The 25,505-nt window shown below is 31.9% G+C and overlaps 4 protein-coding genes across 5 annotated transcripts; 2 read left to right on the forward strand and 2 right to left on the reverse strand.

Annotated features, from left to right (window-relative positions):
* Positions 1 to 3,377: 3,377 nt before the first annotated feature.
* Positions 3,378 to 4,602, forward strand: LOC108463051 (uncharacterized). The gene has a single exon (XM_017762988.2). It carries the CDS (start codon positions 3,688 to 3,690, stop codon positions 4,369 to 4,371), a length of 684 nt encoding a protein of 227 aa, XP_017618477.1. The 5' UTR covers positions 3,378 to 3,687; the 3' UTR covers positions 4,372 to 4,602.
* Positions 4,603 to 6,503: 1,901 nt separating this feature from the next.
* On the reverse strand, positions 6,504 to 11,552 carry LOC108463813 (diaminopimelate decarboxylase 2, chloroplastic-like). The gene is made up of 8 exons (XM_017763743.2): positions 10,394 to 11,552; positions 9,323 to 9,497; positions 8,712 to 8,861; positions 8,242 to 8,403; positions 7,681 to 7,866; positions 7,015 to 7,137; positions 6,842 to 6,931; positions 6,504 to 6,759 (listed from the first exon to the last, which is right to left on the reverse strand). The coding sequence occupies exons 1-8, from the start codon at positions 10,891 to 10,893 to the stop codon at positions 6,679 to 6,681; spliced, it is 1,467 nt and encodes a 488-aa protein (XP_017619232.1). The 5' UTR covers positions 10,894 to 11,552; the 3' UTR covers positions 6,504 to 6,678.
* Positions 11,553 to 12,458: 906 nt separating this feature from the next.
* Positions 12,459 to 25,002, forward strand: LOC108462254 (phosphatidylinositol/phosphatidylcholine transfer protein SFH3-like). The gene is made up of 13 exons (XM_017762225.2): positions 12,459 to 12,743; positions 12,874 to 13,138; positions 13,223 to 13,322; positions 13,423 to 13,689; positions 13,787 to 13,864; positions 13,946 to 14,047; positions 14,142 to 14,191; positions 14,284 to 14,385; positions 14,479 to 14,629; positions 14,701 to 14,824; positions 14,944 to 15,329; positions 15,457 to 15,543; positions 24,928 to 25,002. Exons 1-13 carry the CDS (start codon positions 12,623 to 12,625, stop codon positions 25,000 to 25,002), a joined length of 1,908 nt encoding a protein of 635 aa, XP_017617714.2. The 5' UTR covers positions 12,459 to 12,622.
* Positions 16,941 to 22,774, reverse strand: LOC108463812 (phosphatidylinositol/phosphatidylcholine transfer protein SFH8-like). 2 transcript variants are annotated; one of them, XM_053024688.1, is made up of 15 exons: positions 22,540 to 22,774; positions 22,240 to 22,364; positions 21,097 to 21,400; positions 20,571 to 20,670; positions 20,224 to 20,490; positions 20,046 to 20,123; positions 19,829 to 19,930; positions 19,653 to 19,702; positions 19,373 to 19,472; positions 19,163 to 19,261; positions 18,930 to 19,043; positions 18,388 to 18,520; positions 17,874 to 18,268; positions 17,337 to 17,411; positions 16,941 to 17,221 (listed from the first exon to the last, which is right to left on the reverse strand). In XM_053024688.1, the coding sequence occupies exons 2-15, from the start codon at positions 22,271 to 22,273 to the stop codon at positions 17,201 to 17,203; spliced, it is 1,872 nt and encodes a 623-aa protein (XP_052880648.1). In that variant the 5' UTR covers positions 22,274 to 22,364; positions 22,540 to 22,774; the 3' UTR covers positions 16,941 to 17,200. The 2 variants fall into 2 exon arrangements, with proteins under 2 accessions (XP_052880648.1, XP_052880649.1); XM_053024689.1 differs by lacking the exon at positions 22,540 to 22,774 and having other exon boundaries at positions 20,224 to 20,442; positions 22,240 to 22,523.
* Positions 25,003 to 25,505: the final 503 nt, after the last annotated feature.

Here is a 25,505-nt window from a genome sequence, read left to right on the forward strand (position 1 = left end):
ACAAAATCGTAGCAACATAGTAGTAAAATAGTAGCAAAATAGGGAGAAAATAATATTAAAAAAATAGATATTTTTTTCATTTAATGAATTTGGGCCGGGGCCGGACCAAAAATGCCTTACTCGAGGCCTAGCCCGTTTTTTAAAAGGACCTTTTTATTTCCAAACTCATTTTTCGGGCCTATATTTTTGCCTCAAACCTTCCCACATTTCGGGCGGGCCTTCGGGCCGAGCCAGGCCGGGCCACCCATGCACACCTCTACATGCTAAGATGTATACATTTCCTTCAACAAGCAAGCGATAATTAGGGATGAAGTTAGAAAATTCTTTTAGGGGACGAAATTAAATTGTGATTTCATAAAAATGTAGATTTATCATTTTAATGGTTTATTTCTTTATAAATTTTAAAAGATTAAATCAAAATTTTATCATCTTTAAGGGTTAAAATACAATTTTACCTTTATTAATTTAAAATTTTAAAAAATTAAAAGATCTAAACCCTAACTACACTCTTTGCAATAATACTATTTCTTTCTAATTATTATACACCATTCTATGGATGTGTTCTTATTAAGATTAAAAAATAAAATATAAATATAAATATGAAGTAAATAAATAAATAAATAAATTAGTAAATGTGGTTTAATAATGGTTCATACATTCTCATCCAATAATATTAATACATTAATTCTATTACTTATAGGCTTATACTATAATTAATACATTAATTTTAATTTAGGAATAGATATGTATTTTCTTTATTTTTTTTCAATTTTGGACGAATGTCAATTGGCTCAATCGATTAGTATGGTTATATTTGTCAATGTAACAAGATGTGGATTCGAGTGTGCTCAAGCGCATTATCCTCCTATTTATGGGTTGGGAAGGGATTATAGATAGTTCTAGCCATTTAAAAAAGAAGAAGATATGATTAGAACCTATAATGAGATTGTTTAAAAAATAAATATATATTAAATTTGAGAATATATATTAGATTTGATTAAAAACCTAATTGAAGGAGAACTTATGAATAAAAGTAAGCATTGTATAAAAATAATTAGATATTTGAAAATAGTGATCTAATTATTTAATTTTAAAATAAAATAATATGCATGGTTTTGTTAATAAATACAATAATTGATTAATAAAAATATTTTATTTGGTTTAATGGTATGTTTTAATAAATAATTAAAAGGCTAGATGGGATTATTTTAAAATTTTAAATCAAAGTATAAATTTCATCAAACACTTACATACGTGGAAGCCATGTATTTAGAATACATGTATGCATTTAAGAATAACATAAATAAATAATGAAGTGAAGGTCTGAAATTAATAATAACATGTATGCAATATGTACGGAATTAAAAAAATTAGTTTAAACTATAAGTAAAATAAATTTTAAATGGGCAATAAATCGATTAAGAATATTAAAGGTACTCAATTTATTTATCGTGGTATTCTCATTTTTATTGAGTTTGTATTGATTTGACTTGTAACACAAACTCAATTAACGACATTATTAATATATACAAACAACGTGAGTGAAACGATCTATGTAATAACATTAAAATGTATAAAAATAATAAAATAAAGCTTTGGTTGATCTTGAAGTTGTAAACTAAAAATTTTGTAAATATTAGTGCATCAGGAGTGAGCAAAATCTGATTCGATTCGAAAAACTCGATAAAATTTTCAAATTTTGAATTAAATAGTTCAAGTTATTTGAGTTAAACAAGTTATTTGAATCAATTCGAATAAAAAATTAAGTTTTTCGATTTAACTCGAATATGAATTACACAATTCGAGTTATCCGAAAATCTGAATTAGAAAAGGCAAAACTATGCTATTTTGATAAATGTTTACCTTTTCTAAAGTTAAATGTCAAAACCATTAAGTTAAAAGGCAAAACCATTATATTGTTTACGTAGTTAAATAATTTTATACTTTGTTTGCTAGTTAAATAATCGGTTTATATAAACGCAACATTGAGTATAAATAATATGATTCGTTAACTCGACTCGAAATTTTTTTACTTGATTCGATCTGATTCGAAAAAATTCAAATTGAGTCCGACTGCTAAAATAGGATTGTCAACTTGACTAACTCTAAATTTTTTGACTCAATTCGACTCGACTCGTTCAAATACTCACCCCTAAGTGCATGGGTTCAAGTCTTAATATTTGCTACTTGGTATGAATATTTTATCATTAAGTAGATGTCTATTAAGATCAAGATAAATTGGATTAAGTGTATAAAAAAACCCTTAAACTTTAAAAAAAAAATTAAACCCCTATTTTTTCTCACTCAATTGGGTGCTTAAACTTTTAAAATGCATCAAAAAGGCCCTCAAATTAAAAAAAAATCCCTGTTTTTATTTTTATTTATCATTTTTGCCACATGTCATGCCATGGTTGTGACACATGGTGGCTTTAATTGAAAAAATTAGGGGCAATTAACTTTAACGATTAACTGTTAAAGTTAACAGTCAAAAGACTTTTTTATTTGACAGTTCAAGTATTCAATTGAATGCAAAAAAAGAAAAGAAAAGAAAAGGGCTTAATTATTTATCTTTTAAAAAGTTTGAGGGCATTTTTTATACATTTTGAAAGTTTAAGTATCCAATTGAGGGAAAAAAAAGCAATGGCTTTATTGCTTTTTTTTGGAAAAGTTTGAGGGTTTTTTTACACCCTTAAGCTATATAAATTTGTAGTTTAGGACTCTAATGTTCAGTAGAAGTAGAGTTTTATATCACGTGTACTTCTTATGTATACATATATAGAATTTGAAAAAGTTTTATCCAGGTTAAGTTGCACTGCCTCTAAGCAATCACTTTTCATAATAATATTCGATAATCTAGCTTTTTATGCCTCCTTCAATCCATTTGCTATTGCCCATCTCTCACATGATAATATCGACATTCTCTTGATCCGCCTATGAAAACCAAGCAACCATTTCCCTTGAGCATCCTTAATGACACAATCCAAAGCAGGGTAAAAGTACAATGGAGGCCCTTGGATTAGGAGTCTAATTGTATTTTATCATATTTACTATTACATATTAGATCAAAGAGTAAACTAGTTATTTTATTAAAAATTTCTTTAATTTTTATTATATGTTAAAATGAGATATACCTTATATGTCATATCTAATTATTTTAGAAATACTACAAATTAAAGTACTTTAGAAGTGGAGAAATGGGTAAAAGATCAATAATGCTATGGAAAAACAATAAACCAATTTATTTTTTCAATAAAGTAGTAAACTAATGGAAGGAATATAATTATAATGTGTCTTTCTTTTTCAAAAGATATTCAAACCCCAAAAAGAAAAAAATAATTTAAAAGCTCATATTCCTTTGCTCTATAAATACCAATCCTACACAGATCTGAGCAATTCAATTACATGAAAATTCCCAAACCCAAAGAACAAAGTGAAGAAGTATAAGATTTTAAATCCTTACAAAAAAAAAAAAAACAAAACAGAGCAGATAATATTACTAGTATTACACCTCACTCTGTTTCCTCTGTTTTCTTTATCTTCATCTTCTTCCCTTTTTAAAGTCTCTTTTTTTTTTTTTCCTCTTTGAATTTAATCACCAAATCGAATTTTACCACAAACCCATTTTTGTACTAGTTTTATCCTTCAAATTATTTTCTTCTTTTTTATTTTTTAGTTTTTTTATTGTAAATGGACGCGTTTCATGTAAAACTGGAGAAGCGAAATGCAACGTTGAAGCATAGGCACCAGTTACGGAAGGTGGCAAGAGTGGTGAGATTCGTTGAGTTTTGTGTTCTTTTAGTACTGATAACCAGGTTCACGGTCCATCTCCCCGTCGCTGGCGATTATTTCCGAGGCTTGTCGGTGGTTCTCGTGAGCCCTCGGTTCGTGTTCGTCATCGGGAACGCTATAGTCATCATTCTGTTCGCAAAGGCCGGCCGGTTCTCGAGTCGAGATTCGGGTTCGGTAACCGATATTTACGACGAATTCGTCGAAAAGAGCGAGAAAAACAGGGCGATCCGTTGGTACGAGAACGAAAACAGGGGAAAACAGAGGAAGAAGAGCGTAGACGAAAACAAAACAGTGAGTCTCAATGTGCATACATCAAAGGTGACGACGATTAAGAACTATAGAAGAACACAATCGGAGAATCATAAGACGATGAACTGCAACAAAGCTTGCAAGCAACTAAGAAAATCGGAGTCCGAAAAGTACATAAAACACAATGATTGGGATGAGAAAAGGGTGGTGAAGAGTTCATCATATCCGGAAGATGTATTAAGCAGTGAACAGTTTCGCAACACAGTTGAGGCTTTCATTGCCAGGCAAAAGAAGCTTCTGAGAGATGAAGAATTACTCAGTGATTTTGAGTGACAAAGCAAATTCTGGTGAACCCTTTTTCTTTTCCTTCTTGTTTCTAATGATTGTTTTTTAGGGTTGTGGTTTTCACCTTTTCTTGTCCCTTTTGTTACTATACGAGAAAGAATGGTATAAAACATGAATGTTATCCATTGTTAATAGTTGTTAATAGTTTTATATCGTAGTAGTAATTTTATCCTGAATTTTAAAATTTTAATTTAAATTTGAAATTTATCAGGATGAAAATATATTGTCATGTACATGGTTTAATTAATCATATATTTCTTTTAGTTTTTTTCTTGTTTTAAATATCAAGAATTAAATCCAAAATAAATTTTTGTTGTCATTTCACCTATAATTTATATATTTATTATTCTTGTTTTAATGAGAAATGTTTGAATCTTAATTCAATCGACATAATTGATGCTGTACATAATTGATACTATAATAATACATAAATTATCTTCGATTTAAGGTTTGGGTATAAATAGTATTATCAAGGTACGATAATAAATTTAACCTCAACATTTACTTCTTTTGTCACTATATCTCTACTTATATTTCTTGGATCATTTTAACTCTCATCTTTAAATTTAGTCAAATTATTTTTTAATGAGAAAATTGATTGGATTGTTAAAATTTAACAATTTTGACGTGACAATTCGCATAACAATTCATACACATGTCATAAAATTAAAAATGAATTTTAAAATTATTAAAAGAAGTCAACAAATTTTAAAAATAATAAAAATTTTTAAAAATATATCCATGTTAGCAATGAAGTATACACAGAGAAAAACACGGGCTACAATCTTAGTGCCTTTAAGATTTCTATAATTTAATCAATTTAGCCATTAAAAAAAATCAATTTAACTAAAAATTGGAGGTCAAAATGATAAAAAAAAAAAAAAGGTCAAAGTGACCAAATAAAGTAAAGGTTATGGGCTAAATCTTAGTGCCTAAGATTGAAGCTCAACTTGAAAGTTAGGAGTGTTTAGACAAAAATATTAGGTATATTTAAAATATGAGATAAGTTCGGGATTAAATATTTGAGGCTCAAGCCGTGCCCAACCTGTTTATTTAAGTTTAAAATGTTTTATATTATGTAATTTATAACACATGAAAATTAAATTTATGGTAATATATAATATTACTATAATGTAAACACTAAAAAGATAACTATATATAAAAATTATAATAAATAAAAAATATATAAAATTATTAAGTATTAAATTAAAATAAATATAAATATATTTTTAAAATTAAAAATAACATGAAAGGACATAAATAAATTTAAATTAATTATCTATAAATATAAACGAATTTTAACAAAATTATAATCACATAATTTAAGTGGTAAACCAATGGTTGAAATTGTGATGGTTTTGCCCATGCAATGAAAACTCAGTGTAAAAGTTAAAAGAAATAAGACAACAAATAAACTTTTAACCGGGTCAAATTCTATATAGTCCCTATACTATGTGTTTTATACAGATTTAATCCCTCCATTATAATTTGGTTATTTCCAATCTTCTACTTTTATAAATGCATAATTTCAGCATCTAATCTAAAGTCCATCAAATAATTTGAGGTGGATTTCTAAATATGTGGTTATCAAAGTTAGGGGTGTTCAAACTTCGGTTAAAATCGAATTAACCAATCAAATCGATTTAATTCAGTTAATCGATCGGTTAAAAGGTTTTTGAAATTTCGGTTAGTGGTTAATTCGGTTTGAAGCCGGTTAATTAATTGAATTAACTGAACTTAATAAATAATATTATATATACATGCATTAGGCTCTTACTGGTTCGGTTAATTCGGTCAAATGAACATTATAAAATTATTTTTTTGATATGTTTTATACATCATTTAACAAAAAAAAAAATCAAAACATATAAAGTTTGGTAAATTCAATTAACCGAAATATTTTGGTTCGATTAATTTTTTTTTTGAAAAAATTTTGGTTTGATTAACAATTAAAGGATTAAAAAATTCGATTAATTCAATTAGCATTAGTCCGATTCGTTTGATTCGAGTGATGTAAAAAAGTAGAGTATTATTCTTCATGCTGAGTTATTCAGATAAGAAGATTGTATGCCCATATGGCATCATAGTTTTGGAATGTATTCTAAATCTTGTTCATACCCTTTTAGATGCTGAAATTGCCATTACATTAATTCCAATTCAAAGGTATAAAAAAGAAATCATACCCAATTCAGCAGCTTGTTAAATGAAAACGTCAAGTACATCACATAAATCCATGAATTTTGCAAAAACAATATCCAATTTCAAGCCTCAAAATGGACACTTGTTTTGTTCAAATCACAGACCCTCGAAAAAACGAATGTGGTCTTCAAATGTCTCCCCATGCCGGATTTTGGTCACCGATCCATCTTCTTCGACCTGAAAAAGTTACATTAGAGTTTATGGTTGTTATCTCGAAATATGCTAAACATGCAACGTATTCAAGGTTGAATTTCGTTACCCAGTACTCAGGAGGGCGCATCTTGAGATTGTATGTTGATGCCATGCTCATGCAGTAAGCACCTGCATCATGCACCACCAGGCCGGTCCCCTGCAAAAAGCCAAAAACAGAACTTCGGATATTGCAATCTCAAACGATTGATGCTCCATCCATTACATTAATAGATAAAATACCTTAGCTGGGGTTGGAAGTTCTCTCTCTTTTCCCAAGAAATCTGCAGATTCACAGACAGGACCGACAACATCAAAGGTAGAGACGTCTGCATCAGGAGGTGTAGGAGAAACCAGTTCTATGTGCTGCAATCAAATATAAATGGGTCCATTGAGACTATATGGGTATAATTGCATAAACCAGAAGACACAGAAATTTTATGAGGGTGACTAGCTATGGTTTATAAAAGAAAGTAAAAAGAGAAACTAAATACAAATGCATCACAACATAGATTAAACAGGTAAGTGAAGGTGGTGCGCCAAACAGCATATAATCAACCACTTAGACACAAGTTTGAACCAATGCCAACAAGGACTGAGACATACTTAAAACCCAATGTTAGATACATGTCAACTGTATTAGCATAAGTTTTGTTAAAGGTCAAACTTGATAAATGATGATATGGTCATACCAAGCAAGACAAATATCAACATAAATTTGTCAAAACTCAGAAAATGATAAATGATGATATGGTCATACCAAGCAAGATGAACTAAGTCTTTCAAATAAGAAAGACGCTAGTGATGATGAAATAATGTAAGGTAAAAAACAAACCATTCCACATTGAACAACATTTGAGAAAGGATTTTTTAAATTCTGCATGGTGGACATGGTTAAATAATACTTACTTGGTAAGCGTCATAAAGACTAGGACGGATAAGTTCAGCCATACTGCCATCAATGACAATGAAATTTTTTGTTCCATTAGTTTTGACTCCAGTGACACGATTCACTAAGCAGCAAGTGTTTGCAATCAGTGATCTCCCTGGTTCAATGACGAGGTTAAGACTTCTTGAGAGGACCAATTCTCTGACCTACACCAATCACCGCCAAGTTAAACATAACATTAGTCAAAATTAACATTCCTAAGATATGAATTTTGAAACTTTGTACATGGGCAAACAAGGATGATGATCATGGTACGTATCACAGCATTTTTTTCAAACATGAAAGAAATTTTCATATGAACAGAAGACTAGGATGCACTTGTTACTTTATTGTATAAAATAACTTTATACAAGCTGATAAAGCTTGTAATGCACGAAGAACATAAACTGAACGCATTATGTTTCCAACCAAAATGTGATTACTATGGCCTGGAAGTCAGACCAGCTAGCCAAATAATTCATGTATGAGTAAGCCACAGGCATCGTGACAGCAATTAGTAAGATTTACAGTCTGAGCCTTACAGTGTCAATGAGATCTCTCGGTGTGGGAAGGACGGCACCACTATGGTAGTAATCTATCCCCAAACCACCTCCAATGTTTAAATAATCTACCTCGAAACCTTGGGCACGGATTTCGTCAATGTAGTTGACCATGAGAACAGCAGCGTCCCTGAATATATCCACCTAAACAACATAGCATAAGGGCTTCAAATTAGAGGTTGAATGAGCACCAATAGTCTCCATGAGCAATTCAAGAACTAGATTAAGAACAAAATATTGTTGGATACAGAAAATTGACCAAATTGAAGCGGTAGGTGTATTCTTAGAAACAATTTCAAGACACAAAACAAGTACTAGCTGATCTCGCACCAGTCAACTTGGTTATCAGAACATATTTTGGGTTAACCACTGTGAACCTGCTCTAAAAAATTGTCTTACCATATCTAAGTTGCAGAAAGTTAAATCAGATAAACACACCATTGCTAACATACCTTGGTAATGGTTGAACCAAGATGACAATGGGCCCCAACAAGCTTTAGCTCATTAGGGTGTGCCTTTACGGCATCCAGAAACCACTGCAGCTTCTCATTCCTAATACCAAATTTAGAGTTCTTGTTCCCAGTAGCGACATATGGATGGACCTACAGAGTAATAGCAAAGCATTTAGAATGCATAAACCCAAAACTAAGATAAAAAATCTCTTTTTTAAAGGTCTCCTCTAAGTGGACATGAGCTGGTTTAATGGTGAAAGAGCCATCATGGAGATGGAGATTGAATTATAGAGGTCAACAAGTATGTCGGTAACTAAAACTAGATGAACTTTCTGTTAATGGCACTTCAATAAACAAAAATTACAAAGAGAATGCTTTTAAGGGACAAAAGGTATGAACTGTGCCATACAATAACTACACTAAAACACAAAGTCCAGTTAGCTTTAAACCATTTATTGCCACCCATATTTGCTAAGGTCAACTCAAAACCAAGTTTAGTCAATCTAGTTCAAAAAAGTTATCAGCTTTGTTATAAAATTAAAATTTTGAGTCAATCATATACATCATAATCTCCAGATAGTTAACACTAAATAGTACAACCACTACCTTACCTGTGGATCCACATCCGGATTGATCCGAAGCAACACATTAACCTTCCTGCCAGCAACTTTTGCAGCTGTAACAATATTCTCCAGATCAAATTCACTATCCACATTCACAAAAACACCTTCTTGGGCAGCTAGGATCAAATCCTCCAAGATCTTCCCATTTCCATTAAATATACACCTATACATTTAGATATAAACACCAATCAATCTAAATAAACAGTCAACAAGAATCACCAAATCATTCCTACTCAAATTAGTAGCAAACTTATGTAACATAACTTGGCAGTAGCACATCTTAAAGCAAGATAGATATATTAAAATATCATGTCATTGCAACGATGGTTTCATTACCAAGTACAATTAAGAAGTCTAGCACCGACAAGCACAAGAGCATACCTAAAATCTTGAAAGCTATTAACTTTTATGAAAAAATTGATAAAAGGTACAAAGGCACTCCCTTGGGGAATGTAATATCTCCTCTAAACAATTTGCCAACCATCTAGATAACCATTCAAACAAATGAATAACTAACGTTTTATTGGATATTGCTTTTTATTCACTTTCTTTTTGTAACTATTAGCTATTTGCTGATTGAAAGTTTAGCTAAAAATTTGTTGAGTGGTTGGACCCTCAAAATGTCCGGTTGCTCCAGTATTGTCCGCAGTCAGGCTTTTATCTCCGACCCTGCCAAGAGCCCTGACGAGCATACAGAATGGGAGCTACTTGGAGGCCGCCTAAACAGGCAAAACTATGGAAACTTAGGCATAGTTGGACTCAACTCCCACTTTGTGAACCCAGTAAGGCTCTCAACAGAGTCCGGAGACAAAAGACCGACAGGAGATAATACTGTGTAAATGGTCCGACCCCTTAACAAAATCCAAAGAGAAATCAATAAAAAAAGTAAAAAAACGAGTAAAATGAAATGTACATCTAAACATAATTGATCAATAAACAAAAACCAAACTATTGATTAGAGCTTTGAGAAAGTCATATTCTTTTGCATCCAAATGTGGAACAAAATACGAAGTAGTTAGCAAAAAAAAGAAGAAGCAATGTTGAGTGTAAGAAATTTACTTAGTAGGATCAAAGCCGGCATGAAGAGCCAACTTGAGTTCATTGCCACTAACAAGCACAGCACCACAACCTAACTTCCTCAAATGCTGCAAAATCTTCAAATTATTATTCGCCTTGATGGCGTAACCAATGATGGAATTCTTCAAGCCTTCAAGAGCCTCCTTATAAGCTTCCACATTCCTAGTAATCTGAGGCTTACTGTACAAATAAAAGGGCCTCTTTTCGACTTTCTCCATGATGTCCTGAACCTTGGTATCCTCACAGTAGAGGAACCCATCAGGGGATTTCGTGAAGCAGTGTTGAAAAGTGGGGTTGAGGGTTTTAGCAGGGTTCTGGGAGAGCACAGCTTTGAGGGAGAGAGATTGGCGCCTAAAGAGATTCTTGGAGGCCCTGAGGGGCAAAACGGGGAGTTGGGAAAATGGGTTTTGCTTCAAAGGATGGTTTAGGGTTTTGGGAAGAGATGAGGCGTGAGAGAGATGGTGGTGAGTAGTCGCCGCCATTGATGATGAAAATGCAGCAGCGTGTGCGTTTGTTGACTGCTAGTGCCACAGAAAAAAGGATTTTCAATTTGTGTTTTGTAGGAAGCAGTTTTAATTGTAATAATAAAGTTCAGAAATCAGATCCAGGATTGGGCTATTCATCCTCTTCATCGGTCCATTTCAGAATGTGGGCTCTGCATAAATATAAATGCAGTAAAATCAAGAATTTCCCGGTACCATTTTCAAGCCCAGAAAAGAAATCATTCAGCTAGCTAATCCTGTTTCCAACTACCAGTACATGAAAGCCAACGTCGATGCTCTAAACATCATCCAACTCGGCTTGGCACTCTCGGATTCCCAAGGCAATTTACCCGATTTCAATACTCCCTTCTGCTATATTTGGGAATTCAATTTCAAAGACTTCGATATCCATAGGGATTATTGCTATAAGGACTCCATCGACTTACTTAAACGACAGGGCAATGATTTCTTGAAGAACAAGTACAAGCGCATCCTTTCCAGCGATTCCGGAATGATGCTTTCCGACCTTTTATTTAACTATTTCAGAGGTTTAACCTGGATCAGCTTCCATAGTGCTTACGATCTCGGGGTTTTATTAAAGATTATGACACAACTGTTGTCAAATAATGCCGATTCTTTTATAGAATAATTGACTTATTATTTTGGTGAAAAAATTTTCCACATCAAACATACTTTAAAGTTCTGTCCGTGGGTTGGACTATTTTTTCAGATTCGAAGCTTTATTTGTAAACTAAGAAAATTTGAATAAAAATATAGATAAAAAATAGATTTAAAAAAGAAGACTTATTTTTAAACAGATTTTATCTTGGCATATATATTTATTGACGATTTTACAGATTTTATATGCCTATATATTTATTTTTATATTTTTAATTTATTAAGAAATATTTATTTAAATATTTTTAATGTATTTGATGTGTTATATATTTTAAAATTTATTTTATATAAAAATAATTTAAAAATATTTATTACAATTTAACTATGTCGAGTTTAAGTTTAACATTTTTAATATAGACTGAATTTAGATAAAATTTAAATTTATTTTTTGAATCGAATTAGCTAAGAATACATTGACTCGACCAATGATGACTAACCACCACTAATGTAAAGCCAATTTACTATCTTCCCCATGCTTCAAAACCCAACTTATTTTCGTATGTATGTAAATATATATTTGATATAAAAAAGATGATCGACGAACTTGATCATAAGTTAAAAACAACAACTTCATCAAACCCTATTCTTGTTAATGGTGGAGTATTATTATTATTTGGTTAAATGAATTAAGGATTGATAAGTGAAGTTGAATATTTTTATTTTAAGGCTGAAAAATGAGATGGTGATAATTATTGGTATAACAATTGGCATGTAAGAAAAAAAATTCAGAGTTACAGATAATAAAATTCAAATTTAATCTTACGTGTGAAATAAAAGGTTTGAATGGAGTGGCATGCATATCGCTAAGATTCTATACATGGCCTTTTGACAGATACTCTTTTCAAAGTCTTTACACCTTTCATCAACATTTAACAAATTATCTTCACAACACCTAAATTTGTCTAATATCAATCATGCCATGCTGTTTTGTATTCATATCCCTGAGCCTCCTATTTATTCAATATATATATACATGGTATCATCAGTTTCTCTTTCATCTTGTACATATAGGTTTTTTCTTTTTCTCTTTTTTGGGGTTTAGCAATATTATATGATCTTGGTGTTGTGCATTTTGATTTTAGTGTTTGGTTTGCTAGAAAATTTTAAGGGTTGCAGAATTGTGATCATGGCTGATACCTTGGCTCTACCTGTTGAACCTCAAGTTAAAATGGGTGAGTCTTCCTTTTTTTCTGTTCTTTTTCATTCTATGATTCATGCATTAATGCAACGGGTTATTGTTTTTGAATTTATGAAAGGGTTATAAATGCTAGGGTTCGAATTTACGTCCTGTGTTTTGTGCAGGTCTTGAAAGATCCGATACAGACAGCTATGAGGATGAGAGGAAGAAAAAGCTTGGATCTTTTAAGAAAATGGAAGTCAGTGCCTCAAGCAAGTTCAGAAATTCTCTTAAAAAGAAAAGTAGGAGAGATAGAAGAGTTATATCGGCCGCAAGTATAGACGATAACCTCAACCCTGAACAGCTACAGGCGGTCAACGAGTTCCGTCAAGCACTCATCTTAGATGAACTACTGCCTGCTAAACATGATGATCATCATATGATGCTAAGGTCACAATCTTTCATTGACTAGATATTCTATTGCACATTATCTTTGGATGAAAGACTAAGCCATTAACTCATTATGATTTACAGGTTTCTGAGGGCAAGGAAATTCGAACTCGATAAAGCGAAGCAAATGTGGGCTGATATGCTCCAATGGAGGAAGGATTTTGGGGCTGACACAATCATGGAGGTAAAATAAGTAACATTGAATCACATTGCTATATTATGTTTGAACACTTTCTATTCTGCATTCTGAACTTGCTTCTTTCTGGGTCGGTTTCGTTGTTCAGGACTTTGATTTCAAGGAATACAATGAAGTGATTAAGTATTATCCTCAAGGATACCATGGAGTTGATAAGGATGGGCGACCTGTTTATATCGAAAGGCTCGGTCAAGTCGATGCTAACAAGCTGACTCAAGTCACAACGATGGATCGATATCTGAAGTACCATGTAAAGGAGTTTGAGAAGACCTTTGCTGTTAAGTTCCCTGCTGCTTCCCTTGCTGCAAGAAGGCAAATTAATCAAACCACAACCATATTGGATGTTGAAGGAGTGGTATGCAATATATGTTGCTTACCTGTATGTATGTATGCTCTAAACTTTGCTTCATTGCACATCTAATGCCTATGTGTTATTATAAATGAACTTGCAGGGTCTTAAAAGCTTCAACAAGGCTGCAAGGGAGCTGCTTCAGCGCGTTCAGAAGATCGACAATGACAATTATCCCGAGGTAGTCTTACTTCTTAACCACAGTTGGCAACAAAGTTTTTTCAGTAAAGATGAAGCTAATTCGATGCTTTCAATATTGTAGACTTTGAACCGAATGTTTATCATCAATGCCGGCTCTGGATTCAGGTTCTTATGGAGCACGGTTAAATCGTTCCTCGACCCAAAGACCACTGCAAAGATCCATGTAATTATATGAACTCTCCAAATTGCTTGAAGCTATACGTAATTTTGATATGTCTATAGTGTTGATAAACAACTTTTATGCTATATATGACCAGGTTTTAGGTAACAAATACCAGAGCAAGTTGCTGGAAGTAATCGATGCTAAGTGAGTCCCTTCTTGACCGATCGAAATCTTCGTTGTTTCACTCTTTATGTACCTAATGTCTAAACATTTCTTTGTTGTGGTTTCTCTGACAGTGAACTGCCAGAGTTTTTAGGCGGTAGCTGTGACTGCACGGACAAAGGGGGTTGCATGGCTTCGGACAAGGGTCCATGGAATGATCCAGCAATATTAAAGGTGTTCTTTCACCTAAAGATTGATTGGTTTCTAATAGCATTTTTTATTTGTTTATGAAATGATTAAATGGGGTATTCATGTTAACGATCTTAGAGAGTACAAAACGGTGAGTTCAAGTACACGAGGAATACGTCAGGCATCAAGGACATAGCATGTCGAGACATGAAGATGGACTGTTCCACCGAAACAGCTACAGGAACTGCTGAATGTCATGAAGAGAATACACCACTATCTCCTGTTTTTGAAGTGAGTTTCCTCACTAGTGTGCTTCTTAACACACAAGAAATCCTGGATTAAGATAAATCATTATCATGCAGTCTCCCATCAAGAAAAAGTGCCTTGATTCCTTTGCCTATGACAAATGCATTCCAATTGTCGACAAGGGTAACGATTCTTCTTGGCCTAAATCCGTGGAAGACGAAAAACATGCCATTTCCAAAGGTTAGATATTTTCGCTAACAGGCTAATTCTTTTAACTTTCGAGTTCCATGAAATTATGTTCTACGAACCTGATGTTGTAACATCTAACACCATCACTTTTTATTTCACCAAAACTGCAGATTGTTGCCAAGTGAAGGATGATGGGAAAGGAATGAACACCAGCATCTTCAGAGGAATAATGACATTCATTACGGCTATTGTAGCCATGATTCACTTGTCTCGCAACATACCAAGCAAACTAAGCGAAGTTGCCATGTACTGTGTTCGATGTTACTACTCGAAACCGAAGATCACAGGCCACGCAGCTGATAAGTTGCCACCACCACCGCTACCTATCACAAGCGACGATTACTTGGCCATGAAGAAACGCATGTCTAAGTTGGAAGAGATGGTGAGCTTTCTCATGCAGAAACATGCAGCTATGCCACCTGAGAAAGAGGAGATGCTGAATGCTGCATTAAGCAGGGTCAGCATCCTGGAAGAAGAGCTATGGGCAGCTAAGAAGGTAACATCTATACATACATACAACTTGGTTAACTTTAAGAACTCATACCCCCAAAAAAATCCGAAGAAGAGCATGCATTCCTCACTGCCAAAGTATAAATTGTTTCTTTCCTTTGTTGCTTATGCAGGCACTTCGGGAAGCCCTTGATAAACAGGCAGAGCTTCAAACCTACATTGACAAGAAAAAGAAGCGGAAGAAGTTTGTAAGTTACAAAGTTTTTACGGCTGCAATACTTGTACAATCTTTTACATATGTATACATATTGAGGTGTATGTATATATAACTCACATCTCATTTTCTTGGATTCTGGTTGCAGAACCCATTCCGCTGGTGCTGAACCTTGACATTGGGTGGCGGACAGCAGTGGTGATAACTCATCCCACAGAAAAAATTGGCTTTTTTTCATAAATAACCCAAAATTTATATTATTTACAAAAATAACTCACTTTGAAAATTATGTACATAAATGACCTGTTTTGAACAGTAAACATCACTAACGCCGTTGCCATTGGTGTCATCATCCTTGGTTTTTTTTTTTAAAAAAAATATTTATTTTGGGTGTCATCGATACCATTGAAGACACTGAACTGAAGTGTGATTATATAAAAGGTTCAGGGGTTGATGAAGCAATTATCTTTTTAGATTGGATAAGTGGTGAGGCCACTAATTAAATGCTTTTAAATTATTTGTTTATTTGCATGTTAAGTCTATTTCATTTGAAATTAAATTTAAATAACCCTTAAAAATATAAGAATAACAAAATAAGTACTTTTAATTTTTATTATTTTTTAAAAACAATAAACTTAAAAGCTATATAAAATTCTTATTTAAATTATTCAAATATATCCTCAAAAATTTTCCTCAAGATTTTATATAACTTTTAAGTTTATTATTTTAAAAATAATAAAATTAAAAAGACTTATTTTGTTATTTTTATATTTTTAGGGTAATTTAAATTTAATTTCAAAAGGAGATGACTTAACATGCAAATAAAAAAATAAAAAAAAAAGTTTAAAAACATGTAAAACTAGAGCCACCGGGAGAAATGACACGACCATTTTTTTATCCAATCTAAAATGGTAATTGCATCATCAAGTACCTAAACGTTTTATATAATCAAACTTCAGTACGGTGCAATCAATGGTAACGACACCCAAAAAAACTTCTTTTTTAAACCAAGGGTGGTGACACCAATGCCATTGATGTCACCAACATTTACGGTTCAAAACAAGTCATTTACGTACATATTTTTCAAAAAAAAATTTTCTAAATAATACAAAATTTTGTATCATTATTACAAAAAGCAGAGAAATTCCTTTCCATTAGTGCATTCTTTTATTTAATTGAGTATATACGGTCATAGTTGTAAAGTATTGTTTAGGAGTTCAAAATGTAGTCGTTAAGTATTGAGGAACTCAATACTGTAAAAAGTTAGGATGGGATGACATTTTGTTCATAAACAAACAAAATTGCTATTTTAGGTAGCTGCTACAAGTTGAAAATCTGTGTAAATATAAACTGTTAATGTCACATAACCATGCAGTAAATTGAGTACGTATCCGACATGAATATGTTCATTTGATACAACCAAGATTACTATTTTAGGTATCATTTTGGTTGCTAAATTTCTGACATTAAACCCTTCAAAACCAAGTTCTGAATCTTTAACTTAAATAAATGCAGCAATTCCAAACATTAAAGGAGAGAAATAAAATGGAATGAAATAAGACAACAGAAGGATAGTTCATTTAGGGTTCTTGTACATTTGAGGGCAACAAGATTTGTATTGGAATCAATTTCGAGCGAATAGTAAAAAAGAAATGAATTCAAAACACTATGCAGCATTCGTAGTCTCCATGGGAAAAGGCAGATCACCAGCAAAACTTCTTTTTCTGAAATAGAGAGGGAATACCATTCACAACCATGGAATAATAAGAACATACGACATAACCATAAAAAATTAACCAGAACATGTACGAAACGTATAGGAAACATGAATTACCGTACCCGCAATTTGGCTTCCTCTTGTCTGTCTAGGTAAGCAAGCAGTTCTTCTTGCCTCATCAAAGCATCATGAAGAGCCTATCCGATAGGGCAAATGCATGCAAAATGAAAATTAGAGCAAGAAATAAAAGAAAAAACTGTTGTAAGCGTGTCAAAGTAATTGATTAATCAGTTAATACCAAATATTCCATAGAGGAAATCGAGATATGGTGAAGTCACCTAAAGGCTTCGAGTCTTAAATTTGACACGAAAACAAGTAATAAATCAAACTTCAGAAGAAGATTTTCCCCAGATTTGCACTAATGCAAAATGCAATGACAACATTATCATCTACCAAGCAACTAACAAGAAATATGAACAACATTTGAAGCTACGTAGCCATGTAAATAACTCATAACTGAAGTACCAAGGATGAGACATTCATCACTCTAGGACTATTAGTTTGAATGACGTACTAGGAGGGAATAGATTAGGGAGTTATAACAGAAATATGGACAATGGTTTTGTAAATAATAACAAAATTAAAGGTGCCAACATTACCTTCTTGGCAGCAATTAACTCTGCTTCAAGGGCATCAACTCGACATACAGCAGCATTCAACAATTCCTCTTTATCATAAGGCATCACAGATGGCTTTGCTTGTAGTGTATCAACTTTCTCCTCGAGCTCAACCAACCTCTTGAGCACAGAATATAGTAGATCTGCCTGAGAAAGAGGTGGAGAAGGGGAATGCTCTTCCTTTTGAGTTGCATCAGGGGTAAGTTCAGTAATGTTTTGAGAATGACCGGAAACTGTGCCAGGTAGCTTTCTAGTTATATGGCAGGCTACTGAGCGCAAAAGAGTGTAAAGAGTTATGAAAAAAGTCATAAGAGTCAGCAAAATCCGAGCTCGAATTCCGTCTGGGGTCTTGGGAGTTTCAGGCAATGTTAATACACCTGAATTGCAAAATAGCATTTCATTTTCTTAAGCATGTTAGAAAAAGACTAAGCAAGCTTTTAAGAGGAAATGTAGCATCTAAATGGGTAACACGGTATACAAGATTATATTTATTAACCTTTGGAACCAGAAGGCATCAGGGGGGAGGTTGGTTTCTTCCAACTAGCATCAACAGCTTTGTCAACCATCGGAACATATTCATCATAGCCTGAGAAATTAACAGCATGGCCTGTTTTCCCAACAACCTTAGTCTGCATGAGTTACAAAGCCAAAGAAGAGAATTACCAACACTGCCAAAAATGTCAATGATGCTAAACTTGGGTGTATAAACTGATAAGATCAATAATGAAATCATGATAATCGTATATCAAAGCATATTGTTGATTGACAACCAAACAAAACAAAGAAAACACTAGAAAATGCAAATAGTTTATTCAAACAAAAAAAAGAGCAAAAACGTAGTCATACTTTATAACCAGTTTCATGTTAATGTACCCAGCATTCCAAAGCATATTAGTGCACCAAAAACAGCAATCCATGTTAACAGTTCTTGTATTAAACAGTTTATATGCTCATAATGAATGTATTATGATACAGCAATAAGTAATGTACTACAATTCGATAACCAATATGAAAGGTTAGGTTGTCAAAAGAACCCACTTCTTCACGAACAGGGGTCAGCCTAAGCTGTGAAAAATTCTTCATTGCTTTTGGGGATGCAATTTCTTCAGCTTCTGATCCAGATTCTGCCGTGGATGTATCACTTCCTTTCAACTGCTTCACACAACACAAGAAGTAATGAGATAATGCAAAAATCTTACCTCAAAAGTTGACAGGAATGTCAAAAAATTGTCAGAACAAAAGGATCATTATGAGTTAGAAAGATCATATACCATTAGATAAGGTGGCTTAGCATAAGCAATAACCTTCCCATTACCGTTCCAAACTTTTTCAACTTGTCTGGCACGCCGTGCTTCACAATTAACAACCATCTGAGAGAGAATACACAAAATGAAATGTTTTCTTGGTTACAAAGTACGCTGATCAAGCCCTTGAAATTAACAGCATCGACAACATATCATAAACCAAGACCAGCTTATAACCTTCAATATTTCGGGATTTCTCCAAGGCCCTTTATCAGAGCGAAGGCACCCTCCCTGATCTGCACAAGTACAGCTACCACCCAGAAATTCTGGCAACTCACTGAATGGAATTTAAATATCACTGTAAGCTTTTTGATAGAATGAACCAACAATAGAGTGATAGATAGTAAAAGATATATTTTATGTGCAAAGAATGATGGGAAAAGTTGTATTGCAAACTAGAGTAAGATAGAGATAAGTCAAAAATATAACATGTCATGGAAGTTCTAAGACCATTTACCTGGCATCAATGATCTCAAGCAATTTGTTCTGGTACTTGTTTCCAATAACCTACAGTCAATGCACATTACATTCATGTATGATTAGAAATCACCAACAAATAAAGGGAATGAGAATTGAAGAGAAAAAAGAAAAATACACAATTTCAAAAATATAGCAGAAAATTTATTCGAATACATGGATCTTTGAAGTTGTTTTGGGATCCAAAAATGTCTTCACAGTGTTCCACAGCAGCCTAAACCCAGGTCCAGCATTGATGATAAACATTTGGTGAAGCGTCTGCATAAGAGATAAGGCAACAGCATAAAATTTCGGCTCAACATAAAACAATATAAGAACTTTGATAGAAGCATGACTTTGTAATTCAACATGCAAGCACATTGAGATGGCAGACCTCAGGGTAGTTGTCACCATCAATCTTTTGCAGTCGCATAATCAAATCCCTTGCAGACTTGGTAAAATTCTTAAAGCCCTAATAATAGGAGAAAAGAAAAACAATCAACACTTAGCAACTACGTGGCAGCCAAATATTCTGATATTAACAAGGCAACAAATGATAACAAAACACATACCACACCATGAACATCTAAAATTGTAGTGCTTGAATCAATGTGTCTCCTTGCTGCAATTGTACAAGCAGGAAACTTAACACTGAAGGCCTTCTCAAATTCCCGGACATGGTATTTTACATACCGATCCAAAGTTGTAACTTGCATCAGTTTGTTGGGATCAACTTTTCCCAATCTTTCAATATACACAGGTCTACCCTCCTTATCAACACCATGATAGCCCTGAGGGTAATACTTTAAAACCTCATTCAACTCTGAAAACTCAAAATCCTGAAAAACAAGGACAAAAATGCAGTGACAACACGAATGACAATCAATGCAACTTCAGGAAAACAGTGAACAGTAATTACCTCAATAATGGTGTCAGAACCAAACTCCTTCCTCCATTGGAGCATATCTGCCCACATGTGTTTAGCTTTATCGATATCAAACTTCCTTGCTTTCAAAAACCTATGTAAAAGCAAGGCTAGAATTAATTATTTCTTCTAGCAGCATTTTAACTTGGCAAGGCAAGTAAAAGAGAGAGCAGCAGAAATGATGCCGAAGCCTTCAAGCATATACAGAAAGGATATATCACAATCAGCAAACAGAAACCAACCAACTTATGCTTTAAAAGCAAAACAATAGCATGACTACTAAACTCACAAAACTTGTTATGTTTTTTCTAATCAAGACAATTAAATTCACACCCAAAGTTTAATCAATGAAATAATGTTTGTAAATCATCAGAGAAATTACAACATAGCATGCATAGAATGCTGGGTAACTAGGTTGTCCACCACTTACTTTACAAGAGAACGGAACTTATAAAATTTGCGTCATAAAAGAATAAGCCAATAGTAATCAACACTATGAGAAAAAGAATGAGGTGAGCACCTCAACATCATGTGATAGTCATCATGTTTTTCCGGAAGCAATTCTTCCATAATTAATGCTTGCCGAAATTGATCAACAGCCTGCAGCTCCTCGACATCACGAATATCCTCAATGGATACAGAGCTGACACGGCCATCACTTTTCCTTCTACTACTCTTCTTCTTGAGAGAATGTTTAAATCTAGTAGATGCATTTAAAGCTTTCTTTTTTAGAGATCCCATTTTCGTGCGCCTTTCATCTTCAGAGTTCTCAAAATCAGACTTCCTCTCTCTCTTTTCATCACTACCTGAAATCCCCTCAAAGCCTACCTCATACAACACACCAAAGGATTGTATTTCAAATAAGTACTGCTATTAATTGTTATTAAACAAAGAAATGCTAAGAAAAATCAAAGAATTGATTTCCTTGTAAAATCAAAGCAAAAAGCAAATTATAATTCTATTCTTTCTTGTCAGATTCATATATTATCTCTGAAAATTATTCAGAAACATTAAACACAAAATCAACAAAGCATGGTAAAATTGCCAAACTAAAACACAAAAATAACGATTAAATGTTCCAATGTTATATCTGAAAACCAAATTAAGAATCGGTTTCCTTTCTTCTTTGGTCAAAATGAGTTTAAATTTCTCCTTCTCTATCTGCACTACCACTAATTTCTAATCAACGAAACTGAGCAAAAAACGTTACGCCAGAAATAGTAAAATCAGGTCATCACTACCTTAAAACCCCTCAAGGCATACCTCATAACATTTACCAGAGGATTACATTTACAAACAAGTACCGTTGTTAGATAAAGAAAGGACAAGAAAAATCAAAAGCGAAAATCTAAGTATAGTTCTTTTTTCTTCTCATAGATATATATTATCTGAAAATTGTTCAGAAAATCCTAAAACACAAAATCAACAAAGCATTGTAAAATTACCAAACTAAGACACAAAATAAATACATAGTAAACGAAAATAATCTGAAAGACTAAACAAGAATCGATTTCCTTTCTTCTTTTGTCAAAACAAGTTCTAAATTTCTCCTTCTCTATCTGCACTACCAGGATTTCCTAAGCAACCAAACTGAATATAAAATGTTACGTCAGAAATAGTAAAATAAGTTCAAAAAAAAAAAACGAAAAAATGTTTAACTCACAAGGCCTAGCAAATCGATCTAGTGGCCCCGACATCTACGCTCCCTTGGACGAAAGAATCAAGACGGCGCAGCCGCCACCGGTAATCACAGATTTGTTATAATCGGATCAATTTAGTCTCGCGCGCCTTATCAAAAAAACCAGCATTACAATAAACAAAAACAAGAATAAAAAGTTCTACGGAGAAGAGTCCAAATATGAGGAGCTTTGAATTTTGTCTTTCTCTTTTACTTTGTAGTCTCAATTTGTTTACGGAAAAAAAAGGAAAAAAAAAAAAGAAAAGAAAAAGAGAGAGTGCTTACTGGGTAATAATTGTGTTTCCTGACTCACGGATCACGAGGTAGATCGGACGGTCATAAATGCCTCTGACCAGAAATTTATTCTATCTTGAATATCGTAGCGGATTATAAAATTAGAATAAATAAAATAATTATTGTTTTTGGTAAAATAAAATTTAGAAATTCAGTAAAGTACACTACACGATAACGACTGTATATAGAAATAAATGAAGGGGCAAAAGAGTTTTATCACAGGAGCATCTCTTATGGGTTTGATGATTCGCATGTTTAATACTTGGTTTTGTACGCGTTTGACTCTGACTCAGTTTTTTATTAATTTTAAATTTTCGATTTATATATAAATTATAAGAATAAATTGTATATTTTATGAGTAAATATAACATATATTTAAAAATTATAAAAATGAATTTGTCAAAATTTTAAACTATTTATTGATTATTTTAAAATTCAAGTTTATTATTTTAATTAAACGTTCATTTGTTTTTATATGACCAATTTGCAAATTTGCAACTATATTTTACTTCACTTTGATTGAAAAGTAAATTTAATTAAAAATATTTATTTTATTTTAATATTTAAAAATAATAAGCTAATTAATATAATATTAAAATTAATTAAAAATAAAAATCATGTTTTAATATAATAATAAGCTAAATAATAGTTATTAAAATAAAATATTTAAAAGAATTTTTCTTACTAAATTATGTTTTAAATCAAAATTAATATTGAGTATTAAAATTCAATTAAAAATCAAAATTGGTGAAAAATTATAATAAATTTCAAGATGTTTGGCAAATATAAAATAGAAGGTTTTTCATTTGTAATAATAAATATCAAAGTAAATAAAATAAAATAATAAATTTTGTTATTTATTTCTAATATAATTATAAATTTACATTTTAATCCGTTTTATATGATTTTTAATACTATGACCTAATCGCTGGCCAAAATGTTATTTTATAAAATAATATTATAAAAATAATTAATTTTAATAACGGAAATAAATAAATTTTCTTAACTATGAAAATTTATGCGAACAAATTACGGAGTTTAATTTTAAATCAGATACGATAAAAAGGGATAAAATCATATCCATTTTTATGACGGTCAACGCAAAAATGTTGACTTTAGCTGTGAAGGAGTGTAGAAAATCAGGAATCTGCGGACTGCGGGGGCTATTGTCACTGTAATTAGTTAATGATTCGGTCACTGACGGGTGTGTTTAATAAATTCCGGTACTATTTATTTTATGGTATTTATTATAATATTAATATGCTTCCAAGTAGGAACAATCTTTCTCTTTTTGACTCTTTTTTTTTTTTTAATTTACTTTCTGATTAATTGCTTTTAATTTATGAAAACATTAATAGTGGGACAATAAATGATTACTTGAAAAATGCCACATTTCATTGCATGCCTTACGCATGCAATTTTCATTGCATTAACGCTCTTTTTACTTTTACTCAATTATTTGCTCTCATTATACTTTAAAAAATAAAACTCAATTTATTTTGAAAAATTATCCCAATTTAGGGCGTAAAAGTGAAAATTAAAAATTAAATATATAAATAAATTGGAATTCTTTTTACATTAGTTTTTGCTTGTTTTGATGACATTTCGTTAAAATTACGATTGAATCTTACCTTATTTTAGTGCTAATTTAAAGGAGTTAGTTTTTTTTAAAGGAGTTAGTTTTTTAGTTTTAATGTTTTAATAATTAGATCGGTGATAGGCGTGGGAAAAGAAAATGGATTTTGGGATACAATCGGTTTTTTGGGATATGTTTAGTAGCGATTGTGAGCTATAAGGTATATTGGATGGTTTACTTCTACTTCAAAAATAAGGTTACGATGAAGTCATTATTCAGTTAAGTAATTTTGAAAATGATATTATGGAAATGACACATAAAATAATTTATCGTAATAAGTGCATTATATTACATAGTAAAATAATAAGAAAATTTAAATATAAAATAAATATAAAACGTGTCACAACTTAAATTAATTTATAATATTAAAAACTCCACAAACTATATATGAAATAATTACCTAAAATAATTCTCTTATTTATGTGTTTTTTATGCGACTCTATGCTATTTTTGACAAAGAAATCTCCGACCAAAATAAGCCACAACTTGTAGTTTGTGTATTTAAATTATTACATTTATAATTTTCTTAGCTGTTATATTTGTCTTTGAAAATAAATTAAAAGGTTATTTTAATATGCATTTAATTTAAAATGTTAATCTTAATTATTGTTTTGTATTATATTGAAAGTTCATAACTATCATTGTAGACAAATTAATAGAATTTTGAGGTCACGCTTCCGGATTTGATTATTTCGGAGTTTGAATTTTTTGGATTTGGATTTTATTAGATTTATTCTTTTTAGATTCAAGCATTTTTAAGTTCAAAGTGTTTTTTTGTTTGTTTGAATTATTTCAAGTTTAAACTCGATTTGGTTTAGTTTAAATTTTTATATACAACGTAATTATATATACCTACATAATTTAAATGTTTACATATTAATATAAATTATTAATTATTATATTTATACTACTATTTAAGTGTTTGACCTGAGTTGGTGTCATAACTCAACTCGATACCAACTAAATTAAAAAATTATTAAAATAACTTTAAATTTTTAAATAAATTAAATTATTATGAGGCTATTTTATTGTTTTCTTACTTTAAAATATATAAAAAATTAAAACTATTAAAATTTGAACCCGTGTCACCAACATATTTATTTTTTACCACTTCAACCAAAAATTTTATTTTGGTAATTTTATATATTTAAATTTGAGTTAATTCCACCGGACATCCTCATACTATGAACCTCATTCTAAATTAGTTCTTAAACTTCAAAACATTCTAATTACGTCCCTAAACTATATATAGTATATCAATCAGTCCTTTCATTATTAAAACCATTAATTTAATTATTAAATAGCATGTCGATCTTATGTA

The sequence above is a fragment of the Gossypium arboreum genome, chromosome 13 (assembly GCF_025698485.1).
Source record: "Gossypium arboreum isolate Shixiya-1 chromosome 13, ASM2569848v2, whole genome shotgun sequence".
NCBI classification, from domain to species: domain Eukaryota; kingdom Viridiplantae; phylum Streptophyta; class Magnoliopsida; order Malvales; family Malvaceae; genus Gossypium; species Gossypium arboreum.

Excerpts from the sequence above, each read along its gene's own strand:
- LOC108463813 (XM_017763743.2), bottom strand. The coding sequence starts at position 10,893 with ATGGCGGCGACTACTCACCACCATCTCTCTCACGCCTCATCTCTTCCC. Across the intron at positions 8,862-9,322 it reads ATCCGGATGTGGATCCACAG|GTCCATCCATATGTCGCTAC; the intron begins GTAAGGTAGTGG and ends ATTACTCTGTAG. Across the intron at positions 7,138-7,680 it reads GTCTTTATGACGCTTACCAA|CACATAGAACTGGTTTCTCC; the intron begins GTAAGTATTATT and ends ATTTGATTGCAG.
- LOC108462254 (XM_017762225.2), top strand. The coding sequence starts at position 12,623 with ATGATCTTGGTGTTGTGCATTTTGATTTTAGTGTTTGGTTTGCTAGAA. Across the intron at positions 13,323-13,422 it reads GGGCTGACACAATCATGGAG|GACTTTGATTTCAAGGAATA; the intron begins GTAAAATAAGTA and ends TTCGTTGTTCAG. Across the intron at positions 14,825-14,943 it reads AAAACATGCCATTTCCAAAG|ATTGTTGCCAAGTGAAGGAT; the intron begins GTTAGATATTTT and ends CCAAAACTGCAG.
- LOC108463812 (XM_053024688.1), bottom strand. The coding sequence starts at position 22,273 with ATGTCGGGGCCACTAGATCGATTTGCTAGGCCTT. Across the intron at positions 19,703-19,828 it reads AAACAACTTCAAAGATCCAT|GTTATTGGAAACAAGTACCA; the intron begins GTATTCGAATAA and ends CATTGACTGTAG. Across the intron at positions 17,412-17,873 it reads AGTTAATTGCTGCCAAGAAG|GCTCTTCATGATGCTTTGAT; the intron begins GTAATGTTGGCA and ends CCTATCGGATAG.
- LOC108463051 (XM_017762988.2), top strand. The coding sequence starts at position 3,688 with ATGGACGCGTTTCATGTAAAACTGGAGAAGCGAAATGCAACGTTGAAG.